Below are 12,615 nucleotides of genomic sequence, written 5' to 3'. Positions count from 1 at the left end.
GAATGCTAAGCACATAGCACGGCATATATAAAATAGACTAGATTGGAAACTACTGAATGCATGGGCTTTTCTATGGGCTCATGAGTGGTGTTGCATTATCACCTCTAATCCAGGCTAGACATTTTTACATTGGATTTATATTTGCCATTTGATAGCACAGACCTTTTTAGCATAGGAATAGATCACAGTCTGCATCTGCAAATGTTAAAGACTTGTGTCAGGCTACCAAATGTTTGGGCTTTTAGCACTTTCTTCTCCAGGAGAATTAGATGTGAACTATATTATTTTTCTCCTAAAGGCATCGGGTTTTGGCAGCAGCACAAACCGCAGCAGCGCCAGGGAAAGCAGCCTTTCTGTTCTGCAAAAAGGAAGTGGTCCAGAAAGTAAAAATCTGAAGACTTGGTTCTCTCTAGTGTGGCAGCATCAACACAGGTTTATTGTCTTCCTTTGAGTCATCATTAGTCTCCTGTGGAGGGAATGATGCGACTCTACAAACGGGTACGGTAGCTGATAAACTTGAACAGATGAACTGGTGAGGATGAGATGATCGATTTAGTAGGATCAAGGATATTGCCCGCCCTTCCTGTCCAAACCCTCTCAAACCCCCCCTCTCCCTGCCTTTTCCCCGCACCAGAAATTCTCCTGCTTGATACAATATCTCGACTTCTGCTGAAGAGAGCGGTTAAGCCTGTTTCAGCATCCTAAATTGGGAAAGGATGGTATTCTCTTTACATATCAGACTAGAGCCAAGATAGATGGAGGCCTCAGACTCATTAAAGACTTTGAATCACGTCACCTGCACTATATAAATAAACTATGAATAATATATAAATAAGCTCCTCAACAAGCTACTCTGAAAGGATTCATTCAAGATGGTTAACCTGGCGCAGATCCTCCAGGTTTTGGAGTTGCACTACTGGCTTGTGTCTTTGGATCTGCAGGACACGTTCATTAAAGTCCCTACCTGTCACAGACATGGGAAGTATCTTTCATTTTGCGGTAAGAAGCACTCACTAACAGTCTGCTGTGCTCCCATTTGGATTGATCTAAGCCCAGATAATATTCACGCACATCATGACTGTAGGGCTGCCCATCTGCACAGGAAAATGGTGCATGTCTTTCCCTCTCTTGATGACTGGCCTCTGTGGGCCCAATTGGAAGAGGTGGCCCTGAAGGGCCTAGGAATGATGTAATCCTCTTTCAGGAGTTAGGTTTTCCCTTCGACTTAAAGGAGTCCTTTGTGACCTCCTTCAAACACCTGCATTTTATTGGGGCTGTCCTGGATATGTAGTGTGGCATGACGTTTCCTCTCTAGAGAGAGTGACAAAGCTGGGTTTTTCTTGTTGATGCTACGGCTCATGGCATCCTGTATTTTCATAGTCCTAGATGCAGGACTGCACATAAGGTCACTACAGTGGTCCCCAAGAAGCCAGTTGTCCCAGATCAAGGTCTGCAAAGATCACATTTGGTGGGCATTCACAACAAACCTATTGTTACCCTGGTTATGGACAGGATCTTTCAGCAAGCTGTCTGTTGGACTGCCGAGAGAAGCCCTTCTGCATTTGTTTTCTTGAACTCAGGGCAGTTCATCTGGCAATTCAATCCTTCTTACCATTAAAGGTTCATCTGTCCATGTGTTCACTGACAACACCACAGTCATGCACCACATCAACACAATGTTCATTGTGGGGTAATTCAAGCCGTTCAGGGAGTCTGTGTTCCTTTGGTTTTGAGCAATTGATAATAAGATTACTATGGGCCTCATTCCGACCCTAGCGTTAACCAAGGCGCTAGTAGCGCCTTGGTTGACGCCGGTATTTTTCCGACTCCGCCATGGTGAATGGCGTAATTACCGCCCCATTCCAAGGTTGGCGGGGGCGGTAATTCCCCATTCACCATGGGCCCTTCCCCATTCCCATTTTTGCCCCATAGGGCTTAATGGGAATGGGGAAGGCGCTAATTACGGCACCGTAAATTACGGTGCTGTAATTAGCTCCTAGGTCCCTTTGAGGGTTGGTTTTTTAACGCCTGCAAAAAGCAGGCGTTAAGTACCAACCCGTAAAGGGAACTCGGAATAGGGCGGTAAGGGTTTAACGGCGCCGGTCTCGTTACTGGTGACCGTTAACCCTTACCGCCCTACTCGGAATGACCCCCTATGACATCTTTTCATTTCACTGGCAGTCTGAACACTCAAACGGATGTACCGAGCTGGCTCTCAGGGATGTCACTAGAGTTATAATTGCATGGGGAGATTGTGGAGGAGGAAGTCTTCATGTCAAGTTGTCGCCATATCACCCTGTTTGTGACCAGCTTAAGCAAGAAGAGCAGGAACGTTTGCTCCACTGAATTTCTTGTGGGGGATCACCAGGGCAATGCATTGGTGATCCCCTGGGTTTTCAGTTCAGTGCACGTGTTCCCCACTTTAGTGCTGCTTTCTTTGTTGCTGAGGAAGTTGAAGCAGGGCGGAACTACCATGATCTTGATCGCCTTAGACTATTTATGGAAAACCTGGTACCCAGTCATGCAGGTTTCACCCCAATTTCAAAGCACTGAATCTTCATACCTGACTATTGAGAGGGTGAGGTATGATGGTTGGGAAACTTCTGAGGAGGCCCTTTGTGTGGTGCTATGTGCTAGGTTCCCATCCTCAAAGTCCACCTATGCTGGTTGCTGGCACAACTTCACTATGTGGTGCCGTGATAAAGCGACAGGCCGGCTATTATGCTCTAGTGGCACAGTTTTAGAGTTTGTTTTGCTACTGGTCAAAGCAGGGTTAAATATTGGTACAATTAAAGGTGATCTAACAACAGGTTCTATATTGAAACATAGGCTTGCAAAGGGCACCTGGTCCAAGGTTCCCAAGGTTTTGAAGTTCCTGAAATGCCTTACAAATGTATATCATCCTAAACCTTTTGTAACGTTCCCTTAGAACCTTAATTTGGTTTTTACATATATGATGGTGGTCCCTTTTGAGACCATTTTCTCTTGCCCATTGCACTTGGTGTCTTTTAGGCGGCCACCTTGGTGGCTCTTTCATTAGCAAAAAGAGTTTCTGACGTGCAGGCTTTGCCCATCTAACTACCATTTGTACAGTTATCTAAGGGGAAATTCACCCTACGTGTGAAGCCATCCTTTCTCGTCAAGGTTGTATCAGAGTACCACATCCAATCAAAAAGTCCACCTTCGGGTATTAGTTCCTTCTCCTCATCCCCCATGACGGAGGAGAGCTTTCACAGTTTAGACCATGGGAGGGTTCCACCTTTCCAAATCCAATGAATATTGGTGTGATGACCAGCTTGCTGCCGCTTTTGCAGGACCTAAGAAATAGTAAGCAATCACAAAGCACACCATCTCTAGATGGATCGTGCTCTGCATGAAACGCTGCTGCTTGTTGACTCACATAGAGGCAACAGAAGATCTTCATGCTCGTTTGACAAGGGGTCAAGCAGCTACCTCAGCTGTACAAATGGGGGTATACCTGCTATTTATCTGCCAGGTGGGTGCTTGGGCCTCTATTTGTACCTTCATCAAGCCCTTTCACGTTGATTCCTTGGCTTGTGAGAATTCTCGGTTAGGTCGGTCAGTCCTGCAAAGTGTCCTCCTGTGAAGTACTTTCTCAACATTCTCCTGCTTCCATTCAGTCTTTGGGCACAAGATAGCACTTTTGCAAGATAGTCATCTGCAGGAGGAATGTATCCATTAGAAGAACAAACAACTTACCTGCAGTAAAGTTATTTCTTATGGATACGGTATTCCCCCAAACATCCCTCACTGACACACACCTACCCCACTAAATTGAAATACTAGATTAGAATGTTTGTGATTAATCCCTGTTTTGTGCATGTGGCGCTTCTGCCATTTCTTGCAATTGCCCAGTATCAGAAGTGCAGAACCGCAGGAAATTGAGCCATTAGCACAGGTTATATGTTTGGTTGACACAAGGTGGAGCCAATGAGTGATGAGGGAGCAGTCCACTGAGCGGTGTAGCACCACCTGGTAGCTGACAAAACTCCCCAGAGAACCCTGCATTGAGACGTGTTTCACAAATTCAGGAATGTTTGGGAGGAACACTGTATCATTATAAAGAAATTATGAGAGGTCAGTAATTTTCATCAGAAAGAAAATGATCAGAGGTCAGTAATTTCGTCTATACAAAAATTAAGATTTCCACTTGCCATTTCATTCTCTACAAATATCTAAATATATTATCTAAGTGTTGTTTGTTCTGTATGCTCTTATTTTAGCGCCTCAGGCTCGCCGTGTCACCCCTCCTGCAATTTCGCTGCGCTCCAAGTCTATGACATCTGAACTGGAAGAAATGGGTAAATATTCTTTATTAATTGTGTTTACATCTGCCTGTCTTTGTTTGTCATCCCTTAAACCCATTGCTAGGCATTATTTGTTTCTTGCTCTTAAGCTTGATTATGTTGGTTTGGGTGTGATGCTCCGTGCCAATCCAAAAGAGAATATCTGAAGACAAGAAACTGATGGACATTGTTCTGTTCCTATAATAAAAGAAACAAAGAGACAAGAAAGCAGCTCGAACCTGTGATGACGCAGCCGCATAGTAGGCTTTTCAAGCCCTACATTAAAAGAATAGGATTCACAAGAGAGCAGGTGTTTCATAGAATGCATGGTCTGTTTTATTATGAAGCATTTGTTGAGCACTGACCGCCATTGGTATGGTAGCATGTGATGCATGTAATACAAGGAAAAGCAGTCCTTCATGAGATGTATGGGGTGCAAGCCACCGCTGTTCCTCCAAACTGTAAATAAGAATAATAGAGTACATGAATGCGTGCATTTTAGCCCAACATGAGATTTAGCCCTACGTATCTAGAGTACGAGAGGGTGCAGAGTGTGCAAGTCCTATATTCGGTGGATTGGTCTTAAATCTCTAGCAGATGGGAGCTAATAGGTGTTTCAATGCCACTTCAGGATGGCTTTTCCTCGATTCTTATTACTAGCTGGGAGTGCCCCGAATTGTGATGCGGCCCAGATCTCATCTGCTACCTTTCCGTAAATTCTTTTAAAGAGAAATCTACAAGCATACATCTAAATAAAACTCAAATGGAGAATGCCTGTGGTTTGTCTAAGGTGTGTAGTGCTCAATCCAGTTTGCCTGGCATCTTATCACTGTACTAAGCAATCTTTAAGTAAGGTACCTTGACCATATTCATGGACTAATTTCTGCAGCGAATCCTCCGGCTTCGTTGCATGCTACATCATTGGAGTAACATTAGTCATTGACAGTAATCCAGCGAGGAATACTCACCAGTGTCGAGAACCTATGTTGTAAGTCAGAGGTTGGAGGTCTGAACTTGCCCTTTCACTAGAAAGCAGTGTTATGTTTCTGAGCATGCTTTGCTTGTATTGTTACTGCATGTTGAGCTTGCACACTAAACATACTGATGCCTTCTCCATCACGAGATCTCATTGATAGTCTGAAACAGTGAATATCTCCGTGCTCGGGCAATCCCTCGGCACATTTCTTATTATGGAGAGAGAAAACTGCCTTTGTAAAATAGAAATTGAAACCATTTCCTTACCAGAGAAGCATTATGAAATAAAGGCGATCTAGACAGTTGTTACTTCCAGTTTTTCCCCTAGTAAATGGATTTGTAGAGTGATACTCTGTATAGCTAACTCCTAAAAACTACAACCACAGAGAAACAATGGCTTGATAGGCATTTTCAATCCTGTATATCAGGAAGTAGCACAGTCTCTTTAAGGCAGAACAGTTACTGACTCCCTTTGTGCACCCTAGTGGCAGTTACAGTTATTTTTCCCGACTTTCTACTGAAAGACCCGGAGCAGTCTCTTTGCTTCTTTGAAGCTTTTTGGAAATCTAAATCCATTTCATGTAAAACATTTTACTTTCACTCAAGATGTCATGTTTTTTAAATGTGAGGGACAAAACCCTAAAGAAAATGACCGACCCTAGTCCATGGCTTGTCTGCCTAAGTGGGCCTCATTACGACCCAGGCGTTAAACCATGGCGCTGTTAGCGCCATGGTTGATGCCGTATTCTGCCATGGTGAATGGCGGAATTACTGCCCCATTCCAAGGTTGGCGGGGTGGTAATTCCCCATTCACCATTGGCCCTTCCCCATTCCCATTTTTGCCCCATAGGGCTCAATGGGAATGCGGAAGGCGGTAATTACGGTACCGCAAATTGCGGTACCGTAATTACCTCCAAGGTCCCTTTGCTGGTCCCTTCCTTAACGGCTGGTAAAACCAGCCGTTATGGTAGCGACCCGCAAAGGGACCTTGTAATTGGGCAGTAAGGGATTACCGGCACCAGTGCCCTTACCGGTACCGGTAATCCCTTACCGCCTGGGTCGTAATGAGGCCCAGCAGTGACACATTTGACCGAAAATATCTTATCTCATGCTTAAGAACAGAGAGGACATTGGGGTTAGAATACAGCAGGAGATAGCCAAAGCCAAGGCTTAATTGGAAGGGGATTCAATCCCTTTCAAATTGTTTGAAATTAGCAGCTCTAGGCACAGTGCCATATAAAAATCATCCTCTGACAACCCAATGGACCCACAGAGGCTTTTTGACATCATTGTGACCAACGCAAGCACCATTCAGCATCGAGTGACAAGTCTTCCAAGGGTAAGCAGGCATTATGCTCACTGTCAGTGTTTAAGTCATCGATAACTATCTCTGCAATGCTGGTGATGGCGCTCTGCTGACGTCGACCCACTCACTGTTGATTTCTTCAACGCTTGCACCACAAGGTTGCCTACCTTCACATCAAAGCACACTTCCTTGATGTTGAGACATCATTTTTCAGTGCTACCTCTTCCGTACACCTGTAAGCTTCCAAAGTATCCGAAAAGCATGAGGATATGCACAGAAAGACCAGGAAACCCTCTAAAACCCTTTTTGTCCACCATGCCATTTATCTCCACATAGTCCTGCTACATCTTGGAAGTCACATACACCAAAGCAAACAAACACTATGCACTGCTATGATTACTCTACCAGGACACTCTGCTCACCCTCAAAATGGGTTTATCCTACAAATGGCATAATTTCTTTCACAGAGATCCAGAAGAGGGCTGCTTTAAAATTGAACATCCCGGTCCAAATCCCCGGACAGGAGACCTCTATAGTTTTTATAGCTATACAGCCCAGGGAATTGGCTAGCTTACTGCTTCCATTGGTACCAGACTTATTGCAGCCTATTATGGAGACTTTCGAGGCCCCCACGAGCTCTCCTCATAAACAGGGATGGGATAAGAAAAACAAGGCTGTAGAATCAGAATCCCTCTTCTTACTGAAGGAGCTACTGTGGATTCCCTCTTTGTCTATGCAGCCAGAGGAAAAGCATACTTTCAACCCACTTGTTCCTCTTCATCTGTCCCTTCAGACAAGGAGAGCAGCCGCATGGATTCAAGTAGGATAACATGAATATTCCACCTTAGCTGCCATCATACATTCAGAAAGCTCTCGACCTACCTGATTATATCATCAGTCCCTGTGTGGTTCAGTGGAGGTAGAGTTTATGTTTTTGCCAGCAGACAAGCTTCAAGGTCTTTCAGAGATCAAGAAAAAGAAACATTGACTGCATCTACGCAAGTCGGAAAGTGCAGGAAAGGAAATTGCAGAGATGTATACTAACATCTGTTGCCTCTGACTCACCATTGGCTGCTTCGCTTGACCGAGGCCTTAAGTTGGATTTGCAATACAAATACTGATTCTCCCTGTTTTGGGATCTTCTTTGTTTGGATCGCCGACAGATGAGCAGGTCGCTAGAATGAAGAATGAATTAAGGGTATCAGGTAATAATATTGCCATCTATATGGTCGCCGTAAATAATATCGGCGGGAAAATGTCGTGGCAATATTATTTGGGTGACCATATATATGGGGACAGGGGCAAACAATTTTTTTAAAAAAAACATTTTTTTAAAAAATAAGAAAAAATAAAAAGTTTGGGGATTGCAGGGGTGTCCCCCGCATGTTCCATGCAATAGTGTCGCCACAAAAAATGGCTATTTTTCGGCCATATTTTTGCATGGCGAGATTTTGTGGCGACATTATTACATGGAACCGAATTAAGACTCTGAAATAGGTTGAATCATTCATATCAGCATCAAACATCCTCACAGCTGTTACAATCCCAGCTGAGACCTCTGTACCAACAGAGGTTCCACAGCAAGAGAAACAATTGCCGACAAAAAGCTGCAGAATCACTCACACCTACATCTCTCTTTAAGCAATAGATCCCTCGGACATTCCCAACCTAAGATAACCCATGCTGCAGGAAGGATTGATATGATATTATATGATATGATAAGTCATTTATAATGCGCCTGTACATTAGTATTTCTAGGTGCGACAAGACAAGGGAGGGAAGATAGAGGGAGGACAAGACAAACGATCTTACTAGGCCTTGTGTCATTACGATCGTGCAATTGCGAGAACAAGAAGTGCAAGGGGAAAGTCAGGAGGGGAAGTGCAAGGGACAGGGTAGGGGAAAACAGGGCAGCAATACTCTGAGTAGGTGCAGCCAGGGCAGCACGGTTCTGGGTAGTACAAGGAGAACAAGGGACTGTTCGGTTACAGTTACAGCCGCTAAGTGTGTGGTAGGACCGGAGGCAGGGCAAGGGTGACTGATCAAGAAAGAGTTTGGTACCCAGTGATACTCTGAGGGTAGTCAAGCAACCAGTCAGTACATCAGACAGGTAGATCAGGTATGTCAGCAGGGGTTGGGAGAGAGAGAAAGCAGAGAAGAGGAAGGTTTTGAGCTGCTTCCGGATTTACAGGTGGTCCGGCTCAAGTTTGAGAAGGGCAGGGAGGACATTCCAGAGGGAGGCACCTGCAGAGGAGAGAGATCTATCCCCACTCTCTGCCTGGAGAAGCGTCTAACCTTTAGAGAGTTGGTGGTAGCTGAGCGAAGTGAATGAGAAGAAAGGTATTTTGGAAGAGAGCATTGGATGTAGTGTGGGCCCCAGCCCCAGAAAGCCTTGTGGCCAATGCTTGATCTTGATCTTTTGGATTTATCCACGTCCTTTGATCTAGTAGACCATGGTATTCTTAAACAAACACTGGGCCATATGGGCCACTGCTACCTGAAAACTCTGATGCACAGTACTGTCCCACTAGAGCATTGCTGTCGGCAGACAAAAAGCAGATCAAATGCCGTAGATACAAGCGCGAAAATGGCCTGGGAAGATTGTTCCCTGTCAAAGCGGCAAAATTCTGGAGCTCCCTTCCCACCGCAGTCACAAGGGAAGACAATTTAAAAACCTTCAAAAAAGTCCTAAAAACGTTGCTTTTTAAGTAACTCCCCTTCGCCTCCCCGGATCAGTCCTTCTGGCCCCTGTCCCATCTTTGATGGATCTATCTTATGTGTATGTGTTTTTGCACCCCAATGTCTACAGGCTTTCGGCGCAGTACAAATAAATAAATGCAGAGGGTCTTGAACGTGATTCTTGCAGCCACCGAGAGCCAGTAGAGAGATTTCAGTCAGGGCTGGAGAGATACAGGATAAATCTTGCAGTCCTGTTCTGGATTACTGGCATTAAAGCAGATATAGTTGGAGGTGCACCAATCCTGAATCACGGATAGACAGTCCGGAATGAGTGAGAGAGGAGAGGAGGCTGAGGGGAGCCTGAAGGAAAGCTGAGTGTCATACGCATAACACTGAAAGTTAGAGAAGGTAAAAATCAGGTGGGCCAAAGGGGCCAAGTAGAGGTTGAACAACCAGTGTGAGAGGATAGGGCCCTGGGGAACGCCACAGGTAGAAAGAGAGTTGGCAGAGAGAAAGGGGCCAAGTTGGACCTGGGAGGGGTGGTCCAAGTGGAAGGAGGTCAGCCACTCCAGGGCCTGATCCGTGATGCCCAGGTTCTCACAGAGTCAATTGATCAGGATGGCCTGGTTGACCATGTCGAAAGAGGAAAGATAAAGGAGAATAAGTATAGAAGAAATGCTGGAATCAAGGTTAGAGAGCGGATCTTCACGGGTGTTCAGGAAAGCAGTATCTGTGCCTCTGGCATCTCTGAAGCCAGAATGATGGTCATGGAGACAACAAACAGATTCAGTATGGAGAGTAAGTTGGGAGATGGCCAGCTTTTCCAAGAGTTTGCCCAAGTAAGGGGTGATGGAGATTGGGCGATAGTTTGCCGGGCAGGTAGGATCGGCGGACGGCTTCTTGAGGAGGGGGTGCACAAGGAGTGCTTAAAGGGAGAGGGGAAAGTTCCAGTGGTGAAAGAGTGATTACAGAAATGGGCCAGGGCTGGAGCAAGGGTGTCAATATGGTATTTGATGGTTGTGGAGGAGCAGGGGGGCACCTGATTCCAACAATTTAATAGATCAGACTTGTATAGAAACCTCGTCAGGTGTTGTCAGAGAGAAAGAGGAGAAAAGAGGAGGAGGAGAGGGAGAGATGGCCAAAGGGGCGCTGACAGAGGAAGAGGAGATAGAGAGCAAGATTTCTTGAGTTTTAGCAGAGAAGTGAGAGGTGACAGCCATACAGAGGGCCTGGGAGGGAACATGAGAGGTAGACACTGCAACATGATTGTCCAGTTCCTTGCAGATTTTAAAGAGTTTTGCCGTGTTGTTAGAGGCCGCAGAGACGCGACCTTGAATGTATGCTCTCTTCTTGGACAGGACAGAGCTTCTGTATTGCCTTTGGAGCAGGCGGCAGGCCAGTTTGTCAGAGGATGCGCCCGAAGCCCTCCACTTCCTCTCAGCCTCCCCGCACTTGCGTTTCAGGACGCCGAGGTCGGAAGCGTACCAAGAGTTGCACTTGGAGGTAGGCTTCAGCCAGATTCTCATGACAGAAGCAAGGATGTCCAGGGTGTTGGAAATAGAAAGATGCAGATTAGAAAGGGCTGTGTCAGGGTGTGTGCCAGCTGCAGGAGTAGGAGGAGCAGAGAAAGTAAAGAAAAAGGCATCCACTGACAGACGGTTCATGGGCCGAATGACCGAGCAGGTAGGTGGCAGTGCTGGAGGGCGCTTTGGCTGAGGGATAGAGAGTTTCAGATGGGAGGAGAGTAGAAAGTGGTCAGTCCAAGGGCAAGGAGTGATGAGAGGGTTAGAGCGGGGGAGGTCTGAGGTGATGAGAACATCCATAGTATGTCCAGCAGAGTGTGTCGGGCCAGGCGGCAGATGTTGCAGAGGCTTCTTCTTTCAATGTTCCTGTGATTAACAAGTTTTTCCAAATCTTGAAAAAGTGTACCCTCCCATTAGGAAACACTCTCCTCAACGAGAGTTGGATATTTCCCTTTCAAAATTAATGTTCCCCCCTTTTGAATCCATGCACAAATTAGATCTCTAGCATTGATCCCGGAAAGCAGCTTTTCTGGTAGAAATCACTTCAGCTAGAAAGGTTAGAAAAATCCAAGCCGTATGTGTAGAATAACCCTATGCTGTCTTTCTAATAATCTGGCACAGCCTTCCCTCTTCCCTTAGTTACTTTTGAATTTCCATTCTAACCAGACCATTTGCTTACCTATGTTTTTCCAAATCCTTTTCCTCTGTTCGAAAGATCTGATCACACACTTGATGTGAAGAGTTCTCTTTGCTATTATCTTGCACAGACAAAGTATATCTGAGCAGTTATACAGCTCTTTCTGTAGTATGGCTTGGATAACAGAGGTTTTCCAGCTTCCAAGAGATCCATAGTTAAATGGATAGTATCTTGTATGTTGTCGTGTTGCCAAAAGCCTAACAAGTCTTTGCCAGGTAGGTCAAAGGCTTATTCTGCTAGAGGAACAACACCTAGAACTGTGTCCCTAAGGAATGTCCCTATGGCATAGCTCTGCAATGTAGACACCTGAAGATATGAACATACTTTTACTAGGCATTACTGTCTAGACTCCAGCGCTAAGGCTGATGCGCGGGTGGAACACGTGTCTTTAAAGAATCTGTTTGCACAACCTTCTATCTTTGGTAATTTCTATGGTAACCTCTTGGTTCTAAGTTTCTCTTCTCTGCTGTATCTTCCACCCTTCTTAGGGATGTTCTTGTATTCCAGTCAGTGTTTATAAATATCAATGAAGATCCCATAATGGGGAAGGGAACGTTTCTTATGCATGATCTGGGTTTTCCGTCATGATATCTTCATTGAATTTGTAAACTACCTTCTGTGAGGCATCTGAGGGAGATATCGAGATCGGGAGAACTATGCAATGGTCTTAGACTGGAGCATGACTAAAAACAAGAAGTGGATGTAACTATCACTCAGTTGCATGATGGGAGTCCGGATCTCATCAACCTTAAAAGAACAGTGTTACAACCTGGCATACATGATTTAAACTGCCTTTCCAGCCATTTCGTCTCTATGGTTGTAGTTCTTTGGAGTTATCCACACAGAGAATCACTCAACAAATGCTTTTAACAGGGAAATCTGGAAGTCACAACTGGCCAGAAAGGATTCATGTCATATGCTTCCTTGCTTATGAAGTGTATTCCTGTGCCCTTTCCGCCATACCTTTGGGAAGTTGTCCCAACGGTGACAGGACCAGAACACTGTCAGCAGATCATGACATTTTATTCAGAGGGCAATGAGTGCCTGCGCCCGTGCTCCTTCCTCATGCACTCCTTGGATCCCAATCACCAGTCCCTTGTTCTGTTTGGTTGGGTAGGTAAGGCCCAT

The 12,615-nt window shown here is 45.3% G+C and overlaps 1 protein-coding gene across 1 annotated transcript in view; it reads left to right on the top strand.

Annotated features, from left to right (window-relative positions):
• SHANK1 (SH3 and multiple ankyrin repeat domains 1) overlaps nucleotides 1–12,615 on the top strand; it is a 2,604,687-nt gene that overhangs the window by 1,987,775 nt on the left and 604,297 nt on the right. The window contains exon 19 of the mRNA XM_069605116.1: nucleotides 4,253–4,322. Within this exon, the coding sequence (XP_069461217.1) occupies nucleotides 4,253–4,322 (70 nt within the window). The remainder of the gene's footprint in view (nucleotides 1–4,252; nucleotides 4,323–12,615) is intronic.

This window comes from Ambystoma mexicanum, chromosome 1p, assembly GCF_040938575.1.
Source record: "Ambystoma mexicanum isolate Mex_15411 chromosome 1p, UKY_AmexF1_1, whole genome shotgun sequence".
NCBI lineage: Eukaryota > Metazoa > Chordata > Amphibia > Caudata > Ambystomatidae > Ambystoma > Ambystoma mexicanum.
This window is presented reverse-complemented; position numbering and strand designations above follow the sequence as displayed.